The 25,108-nt window shown below is 43.3% G+C and overlaps 1 protein-coding gene across 1 annotated transcript in view; it reads left to right on the forward strand.

Moving 5' to 3' along the window:
* The first annotated feature begins 1,319 nt into the window (after window positions 1-1,319).
* The window catches only part of PSD (pleckstrin and Sec7 domain containing), a 245,691-nt gene continuing 221,902 nt past the window's right edge, over window positions 1,320-25,108 (forward strand). The window contains exons 1-4 of the mRNA XM_044299275.1: window positions 1,320-2,240; window positions 2,343-2,445; window positions 5,543-6,005; window positions 6,388-6,831. Coding sequence (XP_044155210.1) covers window positions 1,320-2,240; window positions 2,343-2,445; window positions 5,543-6,005; window positions 6,388-6,831 — 1,931 coding nt within the window. The remainder of the gene's footprint in view (window positions 2,241-2,342; window positions 2,446-5,542; window positions 6,006-6,387; window positions 6,832-25,108) is intronic.

A 25,108-nucleotide genomic window follows, 5' to 3' on the forward strand; every position in this document is an offset into this window, starting at 1 on the left:
AATGTCTCAGTGTCCGAGCAGTTCCCTATTTGCGGTGTCTAACTTCCTTCAAGAGAATCAAACAAAATATATTTCTTAATTCGACTTAAAATGTATGCTCTTCATAGATGTATGTTATACTGTATTAGCCCAAGACATTTAAGCATAAAACCTAAAAATGGAGAATACTCAACAATTAAGTACAATTGGCTCAATTCATGTTCATTAGCCACCTAATTTCTTTCACAAAAGTTAAATGAAATCTTCAAAATTAGGTCAAGAGGCTCTTTGTTATACGAACTAAGTAAACATTCTGAGATGTAAAGATGCACAGAAAAACATGACATTCTATGGTATGCCAATGTTAATGTCCAGGCAGCCGGGGCGTCCACAGATCTTAAAAAGGCCTTAGACCAACACTTAGTATGGCTCCCTGCGCCACCCAGTTTCCCAGTATGCATGCATCAAAAAATCCCAATTTTTTTTATTGAAGAGTTTATACAATGACATAAAAAATAAAAATCATATCGCACATGACAATCCCTTTCTAACAAAGCTAGAACCACCCCTGTACTTCACATAGATCCAAGATCTCCTCTTTAATTACTCCAGTAACTTTACTAGATTGTCTTCAGGCTGGCAGCTCAGGGGCATGTCCTTTCTGGGGAGTCAAGTTCATTCTGCTGCAGATCTCCCTACCTCAGCTCAGGGGCAAGTCCTTCCTCAGTGGGCATGTCCTTTCTGCTGCAGCTCTCTCCCTGTAACTGTCAAAACTTCTAACAGTAGATTTGGATAGTAGCAGTTAAAGGATGGAACTGAGCATGTGCATCCACCTCAGTAGGTGCACTACTATACAGATTAAACACTAGGGCGCCATTATAGTGAGTGAATATCTTCTAACTGGAACATGTTTCTAACCTAAACTAAAATCTCCCAATACAGCACTATGTGTTGTCTGCAGCTCCCCCAGTTTATTATAAAACTTTTTGTTTTTGTGGAATAATAAAATACCAATAATGCCAATGGTATTTCTGCCCCTGCCAATGTCTTTAATACAGTAACCTAACATAATACAGGAAAGGCATGACTTGTAGTTAAAAATTGACTGTTAATTTTGTTTTGCAATGTACAATATTTTATACTTATTAAAGGGTTTGTGCCAAGTTTGAAAGTTATCCCCTTTCCAAATGTTGATTTTATTAAATTCTCATTGGTTGTTTTTTTTGTGTTTTTCAGAATTCTACAGAGATGCACAGATCTGTACACCAAACAATGTTTAACAAAAACCCTTCAGTTTATACCTGAAGCAACTGAATGTAACTAATCTATAAACTAGAATGATGGCTCAAACCGGTGGGGTTGTGCGCTTTCTTCCTGAAGGGGACTGCATTCTTTCTTCTCCAAGGGCCCTCCGAGAAATCGAAAGCAAGCCTTGGCTACAGGGATTGAACTCAGAGGTTGCTTTTAACCCCCACAGATGTTTTACTCCAGACCTCAACTCCCGGAGGATCCAAGTACTAAGGAAAAGCCTTACACCTGAAGCCAGGCGGGCTCACCTAGGGATGTATAATAGTACAGGGTCTTTGGTTTGCAACGTTTCTGAAACAGGACATAGGCCTGGAAGGGTTACTGCCCCCTGCAGTCCTTTGAGAAGCAATCCTCTATATTCACCTGGTAGTAGGAAACCTTTTGCACTTTCTCAAGCTGCAGGACATAGTTCTATTGTAACGTTTACATTTGTCAAGAAATCCAGTGTGCAGACTTTAAATGGAATATCATCCGAGTCAGATTTAAATCCAGTTGTACCACAGGAAGGTGATATCCACAGAGAAGGGAGTTGTGCTGCTGAACTAGCAGTTTGCCTCAAAGACACTGGGGAGGCAGCAGATGTTTCAGGCTGCAGTGAACAGAGGGTTGGCTCACCACAACCTACATGTTCTCCCCAAGGAAGTAAAACACAGAAAAAGTCTGAGAGTCATCAAACATGCCAGAAGCCATCAGACAGTGAATCAGGGAATGCAAGTCCCTGCTTAGTAGGTGGTTCAGACAGTCACCCGACCCCACAATGTGATTCTCCCAGCACATATGTTAATACAAGCTGTCCAACATCAGGTAACATATCACCAGCTAATAGTAAGTCATCAAGTCCTTCTCAAAGCCCCCTCCTCCAACGAATTTTTCGAGAATCTAATTTCTGTAAAGATGAAGACACTGATGAGCAGTCACCAAAAAGTCCAAGAAGATTAGATCATGTTCAGCAGGTACTTTAGAAGGCTGAATGCATTGTACATTAGGAAGTCAACTGATATGCTGTAACTCTTTTTACAATTTTCTTTCTGTTTTGTTTTTATTTCTAATTTTAGACAGACACTTGGGGTTATCCAAAGGAAGCCTCTTTACATGCCCAAAAAATTGCAAAAGCCAAATGGGAGTTCTTCTACGGTTCACCAGAAACACAAAGGACTGGTAAGGGTTGTTCTTCAACTAAGCCTGGAGGTCCACTTTAACATAGTACATTCAAAATGATTGGGAAAAACAATAAAATACAACAAAAATATAATAATAAAGGTTAATGCATGCAACCATATTTTTCTTCAGTGTGCTTTCTGTTTGTGTCATGGATAGCCCACCCGATACATTCATTCGTGTGAGTCATGCACACATTTGTGTTTTTTATGACTCCATGTACCCAATCTACAAATCTTAGCTCAGGTGCTATTCTTATACATTGTTTTGCAGATGAGAATAACCCTTTCTATTGATGGAAGTAAGAAAAAAAAAACTGAATGCACAGACAAGCAATCCTTTTTTTAATTGATCCATTTTTTTAAGAATGAAAATGCAATACTAGTGTGTGCATGAGTCCTAGTAAAATTCATAATATTATATGTCAAAATGTGCACAGAGTGAATTCGAATGTACCTGAGAGAGCACTGATCAGACTTTCAGTCAGAATTTAACCTTTTAGATGACACATTAAGTATTCAGCACCTTTGTGAAACAAACAATGGGGGAATCCCAGTTTGGGCCGCTTTTGGCCTAAGAAAGGCCGCCAGTACTATATATTAAACCTGCCTATTTGGGTATACCTTAGTAATGTCCATACAGAGGATTTACAGCTTTTCTTACACTTACCTAATTATTTCAATTAATCCAGAATAGTTAAAAGTGAGAATTTAAGCAGATATTCCCTAATGAAACAACAGAGAAAAGTTAGTAAAGTTTGATGAAGTTAACATAAAAAATTAAAGCCACTAAAAGTGCATTCCCATGACCGTATGTATTTTGCGGTCTGAAAAATGTGCGCCTGAAATTTGGCCGTTTAAAGGGGTTGTCAGGATAGGTCATCAATATCAGATCGGCAGGGTCCGAAACCAGGCACCGATCAGCTGGTGAAAGAGAAGGCGAGCACAGCCTTCTCTTCATTGTTTACCTGCTCACCGTCGCAATAGTAGTGGTGAGCAGGTGTAATTACAAGAACCCGTACCATTCACTTCAAGGGGTCAGCTCGTTCCTATACACTTGAACAGAAAGGAGCCCTCCCATTGAAGTGAATGAAGAGACATTGAACAATGAAGAGAAGGCTACGCTGGCACGGTGTGCCCTTTTTCTTCAACAAGCTGATCAGTGAGAGTGCCGGCTGTCGGTAGCAATAAAAATAACGTAGGCAATCCCTTTAAAGGGAGTCTGTCACCTACATGGCATGATTTAAACTGATAATATAGCTCTGTGGGATGCAAATACATAACATTGTACATGCGCAGTACATTGCCTACTGTGGGTAGAGGCATAGTGATGTACAGTGTGTATGCGCCTGGCCCGGCTGTGAAGCAGGCAGACGCTGGATTACAAATGAAGATGAGAATGACCACACAAGGATACAGGGCTGTCTCGACCATACGGACAGGAGGAGTCAGGTGCAAGTAAGACGGGCAGCACTGGGCACTTGCCGCTCCTGGGCACTTGCGATAGATAATTTGCATATGTTTAAAACTTCATATTTTGGTGCTTTGCAGACTCTGAAAAAGTAAACCCAGGTACCATCAGTGTTATGTATTTGCATTCCACAGAGCTATAATATCAGTTTAAATTATGTCATGTAGGTGACACACTCCCTTTAATGACTTCACCCTCATTGTAAAATTCTAAATATTCTAACCACCAGATTACGGGAAAGTGAAAAACAATTGTTCATCTCTTAGAAGCTATGTAATATATCTTATTAGATAAAGATGGCTCATTCTCCACTAGTTAGGTTCCTTTCTTTCTCTACCTTTTTCCTGGATGACTTATTCTCAATTCACTGCTAAAATCTGGCTTCAGTGAAGGTGGCTTAGCAGTTGACTTAAGAGGTCAAGTTGCATGCTGCCCATAGACATTTGTGGACATGTGATGGGGAGAAGGAGGTGCTGAAGGGATATAAAGTCAGAGATACACACAGAGACATTGCAGCTTATATTGAGTTTTCTATATTACCCCAGTGTTGGATCCACAGCAACGCTGCTCAGTGCTGCTGTATAATTTCCTCCATGCTACTGTTAGGCCTCTTTCACACTTGCGTTGTCCGGATCCGGCGTGTACTCCACTTGCCGGAATTACACGCCGGATCCGGAAAAACGCAAGTGTACTGAAAGCATTTGAAGACGGATCCGTCTTCAAAATGCTTTCAGTGTTACTATGGCAGCCAGGACGCTATTAAAGTCCTGGTTGCCATAGTAGTAGTGGGGAGCGGGGGAGCGGTATACTTACAGTCCGTGCGGCTCCCGGGGCGCTCCAGAATGACGCCAGAGCGCCCCATGCGCATGGATGACGTGTCCATGCGATCACGTGATCCATGCGCTTGGGGCGCCCTGACGTCACTCTGGAGCGCCCCGGGAGCCGCACGGATGGTAAGTATGCTGCTCCCCGCTCCCCACTACACTTTACCATGGCTGCCAGGACTTTAGCGTCCCGGCAGCCATGGTAACCATTGAGAAAAAGCTAAACGTCGCATCCGGCAATGCGCCGAAACGACGTTTAGCTTAAGGCCGGATCCGGATCAATGCCTTTCAATGGGCATTCATTCCGGATCCGGCCTTGCGGCAAGTGTTCCGGATTTCCGCATGCTGCGCTATTTGCTGCGGCCAAAGAACGTTCCGTTCCGGAACGGAAGACATCCTGATGCATCCTGAAGGACGGACTGTCCATTCAGAATGCATTAGGAAAATCCTGATCAGTATTCTTCCGGCATAGAGCCCCGACGACGGAACTCTATGCCGGAAGACTATAACGCAGGTGTGAAAGAGCCCTTACTTTTGAAGATTCTTCCTCAGACAGAAAGCAGGATCTCCTCTTCTCTGTGTGCTGTGCATGGGAGACATCATAGCAGCTAGTTTCCACTCACTACCTCAGAAAAAAGTCATATAATGGACAGATATGTTGTTAAACCTCACATAAGCAAACATGACACCCTTTTATGAAAAGTTATCTGAAACAACAGTTACACTTTAAAGGCTACAAATTTTAAGTGGTTAAATCAAACAATACATTTTTGTAGTTAAATGTGTCAATCTCTTATTTCCAGGTTTACAGATTCCTGAGACTTCATCATCCCCAGGTTCACCTATGAGCAGTGGTAGTGTGAAAAATAGGACCATAGATACTGAAGTGTGTGAGCATAGTTTATGTCATGTGGAAGTTGAAATAGAGACAACATCTTCTACTAATCAGACACCACAAGCCTGTGAGACTGGCATTATCCTCAGGACTATCAAATACTCTGAAACAGACCTTGACTCCGTACCCTTAAGGTGCTATCGGGAAACCAACATAGATGATATTCTGGCGGAAAATGAAGGACTGGATTCAGCTATTGGTAGTCAAAAAGACAGTGAAAGCAACACTGATACCAGCACTGAAAAAGCAGAGCATCAAGACAACCCTGTCATCACAGAGATTCCTACATGTCCTAAGAATGAGACTCAAGGCAGTGTTGAAGAAGAAGAAGATGAAGTGTTTGAACCAGTAGCAATAGAGGAAATAAAAAGGTGAAAAGCATACAATGTGCTGCTTTACAATTGTAATGGTCAAATAATGCAATTTATAGAAAAGCTATATTTTTTTATTTATTGCAAAATGTTATACACTAGCCAGTTTCCTTATACTACCCAAATCTCTTCACTTACAAGCAGAAAAACGTATTTGCTATCAGTAAGATAAGGGATCTGTATTGATCTGCCTTTTTTTATATATTATATTATTTCATCTAAAAGTTTTCTTTTTCCTTAATTTACTCCTACTTTCCTAACCTTACTCTTTTTGCAAATTGCTTTTAAAAAATGTCAAAAAAGCTATATATCGACTCTTTCTTGCTGATGAACATCATATAGAATAATGGTCACTTATGCTGTGATTTTTTTCGGTTTTTAGGGAAACTTTCCAGACACCACTGCGTTCTCCTTTGACTTTCCGTTTGTGCCATCGATTCTCAGAAGATGGCATGGACTCATTCAGCAAACATTTTGAAGCGATAATGGAATCCCATAGAGCCAAGGGTACATCTTACTCCAGCCTTGATTCTATTGACATTCTTTCTTCCTCCGCACAAAATCAAAACAGCTTCTTCACTTTTGACCTTCCAACACTGACTTCGGAAACCCAGAAGCAGATCTGCAAGAATGCTCAGCTTATTGAAGACAATTTTGCCCCTTTAGCTCACCTAGAAATGGACTCTGGGACGAGTTCCGCTACTGAATCAGCCTGGAGTGAGAAAGAAGATGAAACCATAAATGCTGCAAGAGTTGCACCCAATGAACTGCACAGCCCTTCTCAATCTGAGAGCAGCTTAATTATTGCTGATGCCATTATACACAGGTATGTCATAAAATCACCACACTAGGTTTGGAGCAATCATGCTTTCAAAAAACCAATGAAGGAATTTCTTGGGTGACTATAGAGTGAGTCTCAACTTAGATCCCTCATTTATTAGGGCTAATGCTCAGTTGTATACAGAGCCAGAGAAGGGCTGCCATAGAGGTCTATCAGGCCTGTACGTTTTTTTCTACTGAACGCTGTATAGATTTGTCAGGGCATGCTCTATCGGAGGCACGCCAGCGAGCCCTGTATCCCTTTTATTGTTTAGCAACCATAGCTCCAGCTGCTTCAATATGTCAGGAGCTGTGCCTCCTAAAGAATAAAGGGAATGCGACATGACTTCTTCTGTCAGCTGATTACTGGGGATGCCAAGAGTGGGACTCCTACAGATCTGATATTGTTGGTCATCAATATTCATGTCCAGATGAACCCTTCAACTGAAATAAGAATTTTCATGACATACATTCACACCTATGTGAATGGATGTCTGTATAGTCACCATGTTATAATCATATCACAATATGACTGAAAGGTTGACTATGGAAAATACCACTGAGCTTCTAGGGACTAAGCATAACCACCAACACCAAGATAAATATTCACATTAGGGAAGACTTGCTTGCATAGCCTTCAGAAAAGAAGGGAGGGAGCAACATAAGTAACACCTTTAAATATGTTAGAGGGTTTCATGCAGGGTTGTGGAGTCCATAAGCCAAAGTTATAACTTCTGACTTTTATCACACTCCGACTCCAGCTAGAACTCCAACTCCTTTAGGCAATAATACAATTTCTAAAATTCCTTACATTTGCTAAATTCCTGTAGGTAAATATGTAGTGCACTATAAAAATTTATTTTTTTATAATTATTTTATTTTCAAAAGGAGATAGAAAAACAGGAGATTACAATATATCAAAACGGATATCATATTACTAAATACATTACCATACAATATAGCATGTTCTCATCCTATATCGAATCCCCCCCTTATTTTGTACCCGCCCACCGCTCCCTCCCCCCCACCCCTTTTTCTCCGCGGAGCCACCGCTGTCTCACCTACTTTTATTTAATATTTTTGTTATTTAGTGTTTTTTTTTTCTTTTTCTTTTTTTTTCTTTATTATTTCCACCTACCCCATATCCGCTGCCAAGCTATTTTCTTTTTTTCCGTATAGGCAAGACTGTGTTCATACAACTTTACCCTGTCCATATACTCTGTCCATTCCTGGAAATTAGGGTATTTTATAGAGCCCCAGTGTTTAACTATTATTATTTTGGCCAGGGCGATGCCCCGGAGCCAAAATAGTTGCTCAATTTTATTTTTCTTTATCTCTGGAAAGGTGCCCAAGATCGCAAGGTCAATACCCATTTCATATTTCAGAGGGGAGCTATTCTGTAATTTACGAAAGATTTTAGTCCAGTACTCTTTTATACCCGGGCATTCCCACAGCAAGTGTATATATTCACCTCTGTCCTTATTACATTTGTAGCAGTTCTGTTTTCTACCTTTATAAATATTATGCAAAAAGGCTGGTGTGTAATAGAGGCGATGTATAATTTTTAGGAGAATCTATGCATGCGCCGGGGAGACCGTAGACCTTTTAATATTTTTATAAACAGTATCCCATGTAATAGGTTCCACATTCTGCAAATCCCTTTCCAATTTACCTTCAGCTCTAAATGTGATCTGATTGGTGTATTCGTGTTTTAACTTAACATAAATATGAGATACAGCCAAAGTGTTTAACGTCATATCATAACAGAAATCTAAAAAAGAATTCTGTACAATATCTAAATAATTTTTGTTTTCCTGTGTAATGTATAGCGTGTCATAATTGTGCATATCGAAATTTATCAATAAATGTTACTGAAATATCCGGAAGGATTTCGTTTATGGGCCTAATCTGTCCCTTATCGAAAACTTGTGAAATTAAATATATATATGCACTATACATTTAATAACTGAAAAACTCTGTTTATACACGTAATAATTTTAAGAAATCTATGAATTTGTCCTCAGAATAATGTTAGAAAAGCTATTACATATGTCCTGGAAATGTGGAGGTTCATGTGCAGGTCTAAATAGGAATAAAAGAAAAATGTGAAAAGTGTAGGTATTTTATTCAGTGCTTGCCATTAAAGGGTTGTCTGAGAATAAATAACTTGTCACAGGTGCCTGCAGCCTGCCTCCGTTATGTAAAGATTCATTCTTACTTGATATTCGCAGCTCCGGTCCTGTGCACTGGCTTCGGTGTGTCTATCAGCCCTTCCGTGGCTTTTTTTTTTTTTTTAATCAAATTTTATTAAAGGAGATTTCAATCAAGTACAGATAATAATTATAAAATCATCCCTACACTGGTTCCATACATGTTGCTCAGTACATATATGCATATTTATCCGCTTAGCACAACATCAATAACCAGTTAGCAATCTCCTCATACATTTTTCTTAGTAAATACCCCCCTTCCCCTCCCTCAACAATAAACCAAACAGTAAAAACATAATACCTTTGGTCACAATCTATAAGCTTAATAACAAATTTGGACTCAGTTTCAGTACAACCCTGCCTCCCATCCATTCGGTCTCCTCCAAGTTTCTCGTCACCTATCCTTCGAACTGCAACCATTAATCCAATACCAGTTTTCCCAGTGTTCCCTTCAGTTGTTCCTCCAGGTACCACTTGGTATTGAGAAAAGGGGTTATGGCTTCTTTTCTTTCGACCAATTCCAAATAATTTATTATAAACTGTCTCCACTTATGGAAGAACTGCTTGGTCGATTTTTCTTTATTATTTCCGTGGCTTGTTTACTTACTCTCTGACGTAAGCATGCTCATTGACTCCACTGCAGACAATGACTGGATTTAGCGGTGATCTGTCCACAAGAGAAACTACACTGCTGAAGCCAGTTATTGGCTATAGTGGAGCAGATGATCATGCCCGTGCCAGGGATAAATTAGGCTTATTTCACTAATGCCAGATCCAGAGAACTCCAGCAGGCTGTTCCAACAGAGAAACATCTGGCATTAGATGTTATAGGAATGCTGTGCCACCAATGTGAAACTAGCCTTAAAGGGGTATTCTGGTTAGATTAAGGTAACCTCTACCGCTGGGACCTCACTGATCACGAGAAAGGGGGCCCCGTACTCCCTGCAGCCCTCTGAAATGAACTAAGCGGTTTGTCGCACAGTCATTTGGCGCTCCATTCATTTCTATGGGAGTTCAGGAGATAGCCGAGTACAGCACTCAGAAGATGGACATACGGGAGCTGGCGCACAGGACCAGAGACCAGCTGTAGGTACCTACTTATTCATGGACAACACCTTATGCTGTTCTCTTATTCTGTATGGCAGTTCTGAGATGACTGCAGGCATGCCCAGTGGTGAACTTCCTCCTCTGATCTTTAGAGGAGGAACCCCCTGCTGAGCATGTGCAGCACAGTTTCAGGCTTTGCAGCTAAGGGCCTTGGAGCAGCATGAAGATACCTAGTGTAAGGGAGAGGAGAGAAAACAGGCGAGGCGAGAACTAATTATCTATCACCACTAGAACACTCTACTTATTACTGTTTTTGTGATTGATAAAACATAAAATATATTTTCTGATTAACATTAAAGCTGGAGTCAGTACATTTCTACCGATGCCAGCTCTGCCCAAAAGTAGCCTTGACTCTGACTCCACAGCCCTACATTTACAGGACAAATAATCCTCAGGGTAGGTCATCAATATTTGATCGGTAGGTCAGACTTTAGGCGCCCAAGGTGCCATGAACTCTTTTTCTCATATTGTGTCATGTGATGTCCTGTCCATTGGTCCCATGGCCTTTTGCAGCTCACTCCAATTCAAGTGAATACCAAACAGACTATACAATGAAAGGTTCTGTACTAGATCCTCAGGGCTGACTGCAGATGGCTCCGCTAATCTACAATTTGATCACTGGGAAGCCAGTGATCTGATTGTATGGGGGAGTCTGCTTTTATCATGCCATAGCATGGACCTCGGAAATTAAAGGGTTAACAGCCAGGATCAGAGATTTCTTCATTCCCAGATGTGAAGCTGGAGCCTGCGCAAAGAACTGCTGCTGTTAGTAACAACCAATTCTTAGTGCAGGAGAGCTCCTGATACCAGAAACCCCCTCTACTGCATCAAGGCCAAAAGACGTTGCTGCACACTGCGGCCCTGTACCACCGACCGTCAAAAGACAGTGGGCGGTTATTAAAGGGTTAAACAGGTGTTTTACGTAGCGGCAGTGAAACATTAGTGTTGTAGCTGTTCATGAAGTCAAGTGAGTGTGCTTGGCAGTTTCTATAAATCCATTAGAGTTGAAGGCACAGTCATTACGCTCGACCATCACTTGTGCAGGTGAAGGAGGCAGGATTGTCTCTAGTGATTAGTGGAGTTCCTTTAATTTGATCCCCACCAATCTGACATTTATTGCTTATCCAGTGGATAGTCACTAGGATGTGCCTTTAAAGCGAGCTTGTCAGTTGCCTTATCTGAGAGCAGGATGTGATAGAGGAAGAGAAGCTGAGTTCTGTGATATATAGGTATATACTATTTGGAGCACAATTTCTGAGTAAAAATGAATGAAATACTGACCGAAAACTCCTACGAGAGATTGTGAGAGTCTCCTGCCCACAAACAGTGATCAGTACTCTTTTGTATGCACACACTGATACAGGGAAAGCGGTTACTCATCCTGCGTGGGCAGGAACATCACAACTTTCACTGCATTTTTACACAGAAATTCTGCTTTAAATCATATAAATCTAGGAGACAGACCACTGCTGATCAGTGCTTGTATGTCCTCTTCACTGTTCAACTGCATGCCATGTATCTTGTAGCGGTGGTGCAGTGTAACTACTACTGCTCATCCCGTTTGCTTGAATTGGATAAGCAGTTGTAGGTACACAGTACCACTGCCACAAGTTACACTGATGAGCAAAAGGGTAACAATGTTTTGAACTTTTGACTTTAAGGCTTCACATCTCACCATCCACTACAGCTTCGAATGTGAGACTACCATTATTTGTTAGACATCATAGTCATCTTTGCTATCTCATAAATTGGACTTGCAACTACTTAGCATATAATTAGTTATGCAGATTCTTGTCATGTAACTGCATTTTGCTCCTGGTGGTGGAACAATCTTTTTCTTCTTGTGTACTACAAATTACAACCTGTTCTCACATTCTCTAATACCTCAGTGTGTTATTAGGTTGATTCCCAAGTGAAAGGTCACTGGTTTGAATCCAGGAGCAGCCATGAAGAAGATTTCACAAGAAAAGAGAAACAGATTCATCCAGTTCATTGATAGTGGTATCTCGGCCAAGAAAATTGCCAAACTTCATCATGTGAGTGCCATGACAGTTGGAAGTCCGAAATTAAATGAAGTCCGTCCTTCTATTCCAAAGCCAAGAGGTGGACATCCAGACAAAATATCCGAGTCAACAAGTCGGCTCATCACAAGGTCTATCAGTTCTGGCGCGAAAAACATGGCAGTGGAGGTGGCTCGTATGCTTCGTAATAGTGAGATCACAGATGTCCATGCAAGCACTAATCAATGCGCATTACAGAAGTCTGGAATGGATGTCCAAAAAAAGGTGAAGAAGCCTTAACTTCAATATCGTCATAAGAAATGTTGGCTCGAGTCTGCAAAAAATTACAAAGATTGGAAACGGGCGATTTGGAGCGATGAGACGAAAGTCATTAGATTGGGCTCTGATGGGTGCAAATGGGTCTGTAAGAAACAAGGAAAAAGGGGGCTAATGGACTGAGAGATTGAAGGAAATGTTAAGTTTGGTGGAGGAAGCCTGATGATATGAGGTTGTTTCACAGCCAAAGATGTTGGATATTTGACCAAGATTGATGGTGGTCTTAATGCTGAACGAGTACTATGGGTATGAAAAGGATGACATAGCTTTCCAGCAGGACAACAACCTGAAGCATACGTCGAGATTGGCAAAGAAATGATTCAAAGACAATGAAGTAGAGGTGCCGGATTGGCCCCCACAGTCCCCAGGCCTCAACCCAATCGCACACTTGTGGTTAGAGTGGAAGAAAAAGCTGTATTCGTACTCAACTAAGGGCTCTTTCACATCTGCGTTCTTTTCTTCCGGCATAGAGTTCCGTCGTCCGGGCTCTATGCCGGAAGAATACTGATCAGGATTATCCTAATGCATTCTGAATGGACAGTCCGTCCTTCAGGATGCATCAGGATGTCTTCCGTTCCGGAACGGAACGTTTTTTTGGCCGCAGCAAATAGTGCAGCATGCTGCGCTTTTTGCTCCGGCCAAAAATCCGGAACACTTGCCGCAAGGCCGGATCCGGAATGAATGCCCATTGAAAGGCATTGATCCGGATCCGGCCTTAAGCTAAACGTCTTTTCGGCGCATTGCCGGATGCGACGTTTAGCTTTTTCTCAATGGTTACCATGGCTGCCGGGACGCTAAAGTCCTGGCAGCCATGGTAAAGTGTAGTGGGGAGCGGGGAGCAGCATACTTACCATCCGTGCGGCTCCCGGGGCGCTCCAGAGTGACGTCAGGGCGCCCCAAGCGCATGGATCACGTGATCGCATGGATCACATGATCCATGTGCATGGGGCGCTCTGACGTCACTCTGGAGTGCCCCGGGAGCCTCACGGACTGTAAGTATACTGCTCGCCCGCTCCCCACTACTACTATAGCAACCAGGACTTTAATAGCGTCCTGGCTGCCATAGTAACACTGAAAGCATTTTGAAGACGGATCCGTCTTCAAATGCTTTCAGTACACTTGCGTTTTTCCGGATCCGGCGTGTAATTCTGGCAAGTGGAGTACACGCCGGATCCGGACAACGTAAGTGTGAAAGAGGCCTTAGGCTACTTTCACACTCGCGTTTGGTGCAGATCCGTCATGGATCTGCACAAACGCATCCGTTCAGATAATACAACCGCCTGCATCCGTTCAGAACAGATCAGATTGTATTATCTTTACCATAGCCAAAACGGATCCGTCTTGAACATCATTGAAAGTCAATGGGGGACGGATCCATTTTCTATTGTGCCATATTGTGTCAGTGAAAACTAATCCTTCCCCTTTGACTTACATTGTGAGCCAGGACAGATCTATTTGGCTCCGTTTCATCAGAAGGACACCAAAACACTGCAAGCAGAGGCGGAATGGAGGCGGAACGGAGCCAAACTATTGCATTCGGAGCGGATCCTTCTCCATTCAGAATGCATTAAGGGCAAAACTGATCCATTTTGGACCGCTTGTGAGAGCCCTGAACGGATCTCACAAACGGAAACCAAAACGCCAGTGTGAAAGTAGCCTAAGTCGATCAGTATGCACCAACAGGAAGAGACCTGGGAACAAATTTTGGTCGAGACATGCTTCAATCTGTTCGAGAGCAGGCCCAGAAGGATTCAGGCAGCCTTGAAAGGCAAAGGTGGATTTACAAAATAATTTTAATTTACAATTTTAGGAGCAAACAGTAACAATGCAGTTACATGACAAGAATTGGCGTAACGAATCATATTCTAAATAGTTGCAAGTCCAATTTATGGATAAAATAGCAAAGATGATTGCTTATAAAATGATGGTAGTCTTATGTTCAAAGCTGTAGGGGATGGTGAGATATGGTGCCTGAAAGTCAGAAGTTCAAAACATTGTTACCCTTTTGCTCGTCAGTGTATACGGCGTTCAGGTAAACAGTGAAGAGGTGCAGCGCTCGCTCCCCATATGTGTTATACACTCATTAACAAAAATAATGGCTGGGGATGGAGGCATACAGGTTCTGTACGGTATCCTGCGGCACATTTGCCCACAGATATTGCAGCTTGGCATGTAGATCTTGCACACTCATAGGTTGTCGAAGACCAACTGGTCCCATAAATGCTTGATTGCCGATAAATCTCATGACCCAGCAGGCCATGGAAGTGTTGCAATCTGGCAGAGACATTCCTAGGAAATCCTTGCTGTGTGTAAGTGAGCATTATCCTGCTGAAAAATTCCAGTTTTGATCCCAACACCTCCTAACAGCTAGAACAGCTTAAATGGTGGGCAGTTTGTCAAAACAACCATCCTGCTTCTCTTAGTCCAGTGATGTGCCCTCTCTCAGAGTCTGTCAACTGGGCAAAATATCTCCGAGCCTCTGAGAGTCTTTCAATAGGGGAGCAGGGGAGACACTTTTATGCCCTCTTGCGGCACGGCCCAGTATCTAATTAGACCAACCTGTAATCAATTATGTATCTGCCTGAGACATAACTGAATGCCGCAATCCAACATTTCTATCTAGGTAGTTATTGTTTTTTTGGTCTGACAATCTAATAGATATGGGGAGCTCTCAGTTCATCTGTTGAGAAGAAAAGAATTGGGCACATTGAATTTCAACTCCCCATCCTTTGTTCTCCTAGGAGAGAACCCATTGATAGAGGAGGTGTCTGCCAGCGGCTTTTCCCCCCTTTCCCCACAGAACATACAGCATGCTTGGCAGAACTAGGTGTGTACTGTATATGTGTGGAGTAGTCCAGAAAGATAGCTGTTCAGCAGGGGTGTATCTCTAATTCATAGGGCCCCATAGTAAAATAAGATGGGCTCCCAATACCTAGTGTAATAAAACCGCAACATAAGGAGCAATAATAGAGATATGGCACCATATATGAGAAAACCCCATTATAGCAAAGAGCTGCCATGTTATTCCTCACATAAAGGTACAATGTTCTTGCACCTGATTGGGCTCCTTTTAAAGGGGTTGTCTCACTTCAGCAAATGGCATTTATTAGGTAGATTAAGTTAATACGAGCCACTTACTAATGTATTTTAATTATCCGTATTGTTCCCTTTCCTGGCTGGATTCATTTTTCTATTACATTATGCACTTTTCTTTTTCACGGTTACTACCACCCAGCAATCAATCAGCAGTGGCCGTGCCTGCACACTATAGGACAAAGCACTAGCTTATGTGTTCTACCACAGTCCTGGCTACCAAAGAGGCCAGACTTTTTCCTATAATGTGCAAGCACGACCACCACTGATAGATTGCAGGGTGGTCGTAACCATAGAAACGAGCAGTGTATAATGTGATGGAAAAATGAATCCAGCCAGCAAAGGAAGCAATATGGACAATCATAATACATTAGTAAATGTCTGGCATTAACTTCCTCTACTTGATAAATGCCACTTGCTGAAGTGAGACATCCCCTTTAACCTCTAGGCCCCATGGCAAGTGCTATGGCTATAGTTATGCCTGTTCAGCCAACAGCTGATGAAGGTATCCAACTAAAGAGTTTATCATCAAGCACTACTAAGAAAATACAAGTAAAATATCATTTACTGAAAACTACTGATGGCCAATATATGTAACTTACTATTATGAATCGGTTGTGACACCACTTACTCATCATGTAAAGTAAAAGTCTACAACTTGCCACAAGAGGGAGCCATGATTACACCAGATCTGCAATAAACCAGGCATCCATTGATAGAATAGCCAGTGGTACGTGATTAGCATTTTTCTTCACAAACCGGCTCTTGCTTAGAAATCAATATGGGCTTGTAGAGCTGCTGATGTACATGCCTTTATGTCTAGTGGGCCGCTGACAATCTGACATCTGTGATCTATACGGCAGCACTACAGATCTTTACCGGTGACCGACATACCCTGCAATATCTAATGTTTCACTTGCACCAAATCACTGCTTTTAGGGAGAGGCTATCAGTTCTAAGTAAAATCTAGTATGTGCTTGTATGATAAATCTACAGCTATATGACGTCATTTGCAGATGCAACAAAACTGAATTTCTCATGTAACTCTTTGGGGTTGCGTGGAGTAAAGACCAATACTGTTACAAGTAATATAGCCACACTCCTAACCACGAACTGGACATTCAGACAAAATGACAATATATAACAGTGTGCTCTTCTAGCATGGCTATTTTTTGAATATTTTGCCTTCTCCATAAAATAATTGTGGACTTTTGTATTATCTTATTAGGGTACGGCCACACATGGCGTAGACCCTGCAGATTTTCCACATAGGAATTCCACCCAGAAAATCTGCAACGTTTACAGTAGTAGCAAACAGAAGATCTCATCCACATGCTGTGGAAATGTACTCCAAAAAATGGTGTGGATTTTAACACTGCAGCATATTCATTTATGTTGCTGATTTCGCCCTTTACAAAGCAGAGGGTGAAATCTGTGGCAAACTACAACTTTGCTGCCATAATTTCTGCAACGAAGTCCGTACCAGATTTTGCTGCAGCACAATATCAGTAGATACGCTGCAGATCCTATGGGAAAATCCACAGCAAACCCACTACTTGTGGCTGTACCCTATGGATATCTGCACACCGCAGTGTAGTTTCTGCGTATTTTCGAAAATCTATATGGAAAATCCACATCTTATGCTCACCATGTGCATATACCCTAAAGGTACGGCCTGACAATGCGGTTGGTTGTTAGTGGCAGTTTCTCCCTTTTCAACGCAAAGGGTGATATTTGGGGCATATCTCCATCAAAATCCTTGATTAAATCCTCAAGTAACACATTTGGATATTGGTGCGAATTCGGTGTGGAAATGCAGCAAAGACCACGCGAAAATCCAAGTAGAAAATCTACATAGGCTACACTGCCATTTACATGCACCCTTGGATTACGGACACAGGTTTAGTGTTTTTATGCAGTTATTGAAGCCCAAATCAGATGTGGATGATACAGGTAGAGTAAGTATAAAGTTCAGATGATTCTGAATCCAATCCTGGTTTTGACTTCAAAAACTGTATCTAAAAACCCGAATGCGATGCAGATTCTCTGGCCATAATTGACTGTTTTAAGTCAGTCCGCGCTCGTTTCATTATCACTGTTTAATGAGTTTGGTGAACGAGTGATTGTTAATGCGATCACTCATACCGGACTCCTCTCACACACATTACAGTATGATGGAAACCACGTCATATTCTGGCAGACCCCGGTATAAGTAAATGATATTTATCACAAGCGGGTGTGATGGATCCAGTAGATGGACATGGGCCATGGCCCCTGTTATATGGAAGCCACAACGGTAGTGGGAAGAGAGCCCAAGCGTCTGTACAGTCTGTGCCATGAAAATGTTGCACAGCGTCAGAAGGGGTTGTGTACACAATAAAGGTACTTATTTCACATGGAAGCTGCACATGGCAGGGAGGCGAGGGGACATTCTCCGTGACAGCTGTACAATTGTCATGTAAATAGCAGCCGCTGGAAACATTACTCAGCATATGTCAGAGCCCTTAACTCCCTCATGTGACACACAGCCTCCTTATCCTGACACAGCTGGGATGAGTGTGTGGATTCCTTTACAAACACCCACTCACCCAGACGTACACGCTGTCTAATAAACCCAGGCACATACGCAGAACAGCAAAAATAGCTCTGGATGACATAGGCCTCTGGCTTGTGAAATCCCAGTTTGGCAGCAAGCAAATTTTAAAATGGTCAGGCAGTGAATTGGGGGCTACAGATTTTTATTCTGGAGTTTAGCTCGTCAAACCCGATAATTATGCAATGTGCAGTTATAAACCTTTCTCTCTGAGTTTTTATGCAGTGTGGGGATTCGCTCTGGTAGTTAGGATTAGCGGGTGCAGCACAGAGGCAAAGTACAAGTTCAAAACATCAGTGTTTATTCACTCGTGAAAGCAAAACAAAGCCGCAAGTTGCTTGGTGATCGTTCACATACATGAAAAGTTCATATACAAAACAGTCACCTTTTCTCCTGTGTGTTACTTCACACCCTGTTGGAAGTTCTGTCTTGTCAAGTCCACAGGCAGGCGTTAGGTGGCCTGTTTGCCCTCACAGGGGTCTGAGCCCTCCAGTCTGGCTCAAGCCGCGGATCCCAACACAGCCCTCAGATCACATCACACAGACCTCCTGAGCTCCACTGTCAGACGGAGGTAATCCTCTCCACCTGGCAGTGCTGGCTGGTTTTTATGCCTGGCAAAACCTGGCTTGGAACATGGGGAGTAGTCACACACCCAGCACTTTGACTACTCCCAGTAAGAGCCGTCCCTGATCAGCTATTACAGCCATACTAAGTATCAAGGTGTCAAACAGCAACTGCTGCTCACACATAAAAACCGGCTCTTACTCCACAGAGGCCAGGAACCTCGGTGACACGTACCTATTATCCACGATGATTCCTTATACCTTCTTATATACAGTTGTGTTCAAAATAATAGCAGTGTGTTTGTTTCCATACACACAAATGCATTGGAAACACTACACATTATATTCCAAATCAAAACATGAAGAAAAATATATAAAATTTGTGTTCCTCTAAATAAAATTGAAAAAAAGTGAATATTAGACTGTTAAAAAAAAATTGCTGTGTTTTTTTTTATTCTTCTTTACAAACAAAGGTTTTGCCTCAGGAACTGCATTTTTGATGTCACCCCACAAGTTTTCTATTGGAATAAGATCCGGGGAATGGGCTGTTCACTCCATAACGTCAATCTTATTGGTCTGGAACCAAGATGTTGCACGTTTACTAGTGTGTTTGGGGTAGTCTTGTTGGGACACCCATTTCAAGGGCATTTCCTCTTCAGCGTAAGGCAGCATGGCCTCTTCAAGTATTTTGATGTATTCAAACTAATCCATGATTCCTGGTATGCGATAAATAGGCCCAACACCGTAGTATGAGAAACATCCCCATATCATGATGCTTGGGCCACCATGCTTCACTGTCTTCACAGTGTACTGTGGCTTGAATTCAGTGTTTGGTGGTTGTCTTACAAACTGTCTCTGGCCACTAGACCTAAAAAGAACAATCTTACTTTCATCAGTCCACAAAATGTCTCTTTAGGCCAGTCAATGTGCTCTTTGGCAAATTGTAACCTCTACAGCACATGTCTTTGTTTCAACAGTGGGACTTTGCAAGGGCTTCTTGCAGATAGCTTGGCTACACATAGGTGTCTTCTAATTGTAACAGTACTCACAGGTAACTTTAGACCTGCTTTGAACTTCCTGAAGCTGATTGTTGGCTGAGTCCTTGCCATTTTGGCTATTCTTCTATCCATTTGAATGGTAATTTTTTTTTTATTTTTTTTGCTTTCTTCTGGAACAACCTATTTTTCTTAGAATTTCAGAGAGAAATGCACTGTAACCACCATGTACAATATTTGCTGCCTTCCTTCCTTAAATAAGGGCAATAATTGGCACCTGTTTTTCAAAGAATGAATGACCTCACTCATTGAACTCCACACTGCTATTATTTTGAACATGCTCCTTTCAATAAGTGATTGAATTACAGAGAATCAGCAGCATGCATGTCATGACTGTTTGGTCTATTGGATTTCTATTGCTCTACTATACGTAATTTATGTATAGTAAATTATTTGCCATGTAGAAATATAATTTCTACCAAAAACAGTGATTGATCGGGTTAGTAATGTCTGACTGCTATTATTTTGAATACAACTGTACCTACCCCATTGTTAAGCCCTGAGGGGGTGAACACATGCTATACAGTATACTCGGGACAGGGCATCCGCATTACCCTGCAAGCGGCCTGCCCTGTGTTCTACGAAGAACTTAAAGTTTTGTAAGGACAGGAACCACCTGGTGACTCAAGCATTTCTCTCTTTGGCCTGGCTCATCCACTTGGGAGGGGAGTGGTCGGTACCAGGCAGAATGTTCTCCCCAACAAATAATAGCGGAGAGACTCGAGTGCCCACTTGATAGCCAGGCTATTTTATATTAAAATAGTTTTTTAAGTGAAATTGATGGGTGACTTCAAAACTCCTTTTGCTGTATGAACCGAATAATGTTGTGGTGAAATTTTATCTTTCAAATAGTTTTTTTTCGGTAAAAATGATGGGTGACTGAAAAATTCTTTTTGCTGTATGGACCAAATGACGTCGTGTAAAATCTGAAAGTGTGAGGAAAATATATACCGAATTTTTCGCCCCATAAGACGCACTTTTTCTCCCTCCCAAAATGGGGGGAAAATGCCCCTGCGTCTTATGGGGCGAATGCTGACAGTTTTACATCGCAAGCTGTGATGTACGAACGAGCGGGGACTCGGGGAGGGACTGGGAGGAGGAGCTGGGGACCGGCAATAGCGGCGGGGCGGTGCAGTCACTGTACTTTAGCCCCGCCCCGCCGCTCCGGTATACTAATATAAAATGTCTTATTCAATTAATAGTTATTAAACATGCCCCCTCACTCCTATTATTACCTTACATCCTAACTGCTTCAGTAGAATGCAGGCAGGCAGGCCGGGCGGCAGCGTAACTCCCTGATGTCACGTGCCTGCGCCGCCTACTTTATGAATAAAGCAGGCGGCGCAGGAAAGTGACGTCAGTGAGTTACGCACCGGCCTGCCTGCTTCCATTGTACTGAAGCGGTTAGGATGTAAGGTACTATTAGGAGTTGGGGGGGGGCATGTTTATTAACTATTAATTGAATAAGACATCTTATATTTGTATACTGGAGCGGCGGGGGGGAATCTGTGGATAACATTTTTATGGGGGACATCTGTGGATGGCACAGTTGTGGGCTGGGGGGCGTCTGTGGATGGCACTGTTATGGGCTGGGGGGGTCTGTGGATGGCACTGTTATGGGTTGGGGGTGTCTGTGGATGGCACATATATAACAGTGCCATCCACAGATCCCCCCCCCCCTCTAACAGTGCTATCCACAGACCCCCCCCCTGTAACAGTGCCAGCCACAGATCCCCGTGTAACAGTGCAAGCCACAGATCCCCCCATAACAGTGTCCATCACAGATCCTCCCCATAACAGTGTCCGTCATCCACAGATCCCCCATAACAGTGTCCGTCATCCACAGATCCCCCCCATAACAGTGTCCGTCATCCACAGATCCCCCCATAACAGTGTCCGTCATCCACAGATCCCCCCATAACAGTGTCAGTCATCCACAGATCCCGCCATAACAGTGTCCGTCATCCACAGATCCCGCCATAACAGTGTCCGTCATCCACAGATCCCCCCATAACAGTGTCCGCCATCCACAGATCCCCAGTAATAGTGCCATCCACAGACCACCATTAGTTCCAAACCCACCAAACACACAGCACACCTTTTGGTTAAAACTATTTTTTTTCTTATTTTCCTCCCCAAAAACCTAGGTGCGTCTTATAGAGCGAAAAATTCGGTATATTTTGAAACAACAAATATGCAAAAAGTACATGAAAACAGTGACAACCTCCTGATGCTGTCGCCACCTCCAGACTCTGTCATTGTGCCACTTGGTGGCCTTCTTATGATGCTGCTGCTGCATCCGCCACCTCCAGACTCTGTAATTGTGCCAATCGGTGGCCTCCTCATACTGCCGCCACCTCCAGACTCTGTCATTGTGCCACTCGGTGGCCTTCTCCTAATGCTTCTTCTGCATCCGCCACCTCCAGACTCTGTCATTGTGCCACTCTGTGGCCTTCTCCTAATGCTTCTTCTGCATCCGCCACCTCCAGACTCTGTCATTGTGCCACTCTGTGGTCCCCTCATGCTGCTTCCCCCTCATCACTATGTCATAGGGCCACTCTGTCGACTTCTCATGCTGTTACCACCCTCCCCACTTCATGACTGGGCCAATACTGATGGATTACTGAGCAAATGCTGACCAAGTGAAGGCGGATGCTCCACAGACAGGATCCGTTTTTTTGTGTTATTGTTCTGATGGATCAGAGGAAGTGCAAAACACAAACTTTATGCTGACACCCTCTCCACTCTGTCCCCCCGACAGAATGGAGAGGGAGTAAGCAGTAAGTTTGTGTTGACATCCCTTTCACTCTACTTGTATTCACTTTTAATAGAACAGGTTCTGTAGATATCTATGTGGAATCAGCTGACGACGGTGTAAATGGAGTGCGCTTGTTCTTGATGCTAACATAGACCTGTAAGGCTGAGTTCATACTTGAGTTATTTTGTTTGTTTTGGCCCCACGACTGCCCAAATAAGTGAAGTATGCTGTGATTCTAAGAGCGACGCCTGTCATCTACATGTCATACGGACTCTCAGTATTATTTCACTACCACAGCAGACTCCCTATGCATGTTACTGCAAGGCACAGTGTTCTACATCCCTATAAAGGCTCTCTGCAGTCTGGAAATAGCAGTTTTTTATAACTCGTTTTGCCGCAAATATATTCGGATCGAAGTGAATCCTTTTGAAAAATTTGGCGAACCAAGACTACACTACACATTACACTCTGACACGTACATATACTACATATTTGTGAATTTTCCTGTTAGGCTGCTCAGTCATGATGACATATCATAGGATCACATTATTGCCATCTGTTGTAGAGCAGTGTAGTGTCTAGTGAGGTTTCACCCCTCACCCCCATAGGCAACTCTGCAAGTGATGGCAACAAGTGCTGCTCACATTGCAGGACAGGTTGCTGGCAGCCATTTTTAACCATTCCCAGAGAATCCCTTTAAATATGTGTTTTAGACTACTTTCACATCTGCGCTTTCTTTTTCCGCTATTGAGATCCGTCAATAGCAGGGTGAAATGCTTCCGTTTTGTACCCATTCACAGTTAATGGGGATAAAACTGGAGGAAACAGAATGCACCAGAATGCATTCCGTTAAGTTTGGTTGCATCCCTATCGTGGACAGAATAGCGATGCAAGCAGCGTTTTTCTGTCCGCAATGTTGCTCGGAGCAAGATGGATCACAATAGAAAACGGATCCGTCCCCCATTGATCCTTTATGGCTATAGACATAATACAACCGGAAACGTTCATAACGGATGCAGAAGGTTGTATTATCATGACGAAAGCGTTCTTGCTGATCCATGATGGATCCCGCAAAAACGCTGGCGTGAAAGTAGCCTTATCTTTATGTTGTGCATCATGGTTTTTTTTCAGTGTGGTTTTGATGCATTTTTAACTAAACCATAGCCTCCTTTCCGATCACTGCCGTGCAGCGAGTAGTGATCGGAACGGGGTGCTTGCTGAAATTATTCAGCAGGCACCCTGTGACATAGCCGTGGGGGGGCCTGCCCCCCCCCCCCCCCATATTGGCGATCGCTGCAAACCGCAGGTCAATTCAGACCTGCGGTTTGCAGCGTTTCCGGGTCTCTGGAGACCCGATGATTGGCTGGACGGACGGGTGAACGGAGCGCCGCTCTCCCCGCTGTCAGACTTCCTTGTGAGCAAGGAGAGAGGATCCCCATGTCGGTCCCTCTGCCTCCCACGCGTTCTGCCGCCATCCGTGGCCCCTGAGCCACCATAAAGTGTTTTTTTTGTGTGCAGCTCCCGGATCTGAGGGTGTGCTGCAGCTTGCCCCCCCCCCCCCCCACACAAATTTTTTGGGGTGCAAGCCCTTTATTTTATTTTTTGTAGGTGTACTGACTGTAGCCGACACTCTTAGCCGTAAAAGAGCGTCCAACCACTGTTTAGCGCATCGCCCACCCCAGGGTATACATTAAAACACACCATCCCCCCACACACACACGCACACTAAATAAAGTTTTACACACACACACACATTCCCCTTTAGCGTTAGAAAATGGCCCACCGGATGTTCTCGACTGAGGAGGCATACGCCCAGCTGCTCTCCGACTCCGAGAGCCCCAGTGAAGACGAGGATGACCCCACTTTCCTGTTGTTATCCTCGTTCTCATCATCTGGTGATGATGATGAGCCCCCAAGGCGGTGTAGCCAGGAGCCCCCATGCCAGGGCCAGGGACCCTGTGGCCCACACTAATATGAGCAGCCCTGGTGCTCGTACTAGTTTTCCGGCCCACCAGGCAAGTCCACCTGAGCCCCCTACCGGTAAACTTGCCTGGAGTACCCCAGAGGATTTTAATCCCATGATTCCTGACTTTGTTGGCCAACCAGGAATCCAGATTCGCACAGTGTGCTTTACTGAATATGGCATTTTTTTTTTTCAGTGACCACTTTGTGAATTTAATGGTGGAGCAAACAAACTTGTTCGCCCAACAGTTTATTGCTTAACACCCAGGCTCCTTTTTAGCCAGGTCCGGTGGCTGGACTCTGGTCAGTGCAGCCGAGATAAGGACGTTTTGGGGCCTCGTGCTGCACATGGGCCTAGTAAAAAAAAAACTGTGTCAGGCAGTACTGGAGTAGGGACGTCCTCTACCAGACCCCACTTTACTGTATGGCCATGACACATTGCCGTTTTGAGGCCATTTGGAAATGCCTGCATTATGCAGATAATGCAGCATGTCCCCCCTGAGGTGATCCTGCCTATCAGGCCTGTCATCGATCACTTTGGGGCCAAATTTTTGGAGTCCTATGTACCTGGAAGGGAAGTCGCTGTTGACGAGTCTCTCATTGCTTA

This window comes from Bufo gargarizans, chromosome 6 (genome assembly GCF_014858855.1).
Source record: "Bufo gargarizans isolate SCDJY-AF-19 chromosome 6, ASM1485885v1, whole genome shotgun sequence".
Taxonomy (NCBI): Eukaryota; Metazoa; Chordata; class Amphibia; order Anura; family Bufonidae; genus Bufo; species Bufo gargarizans.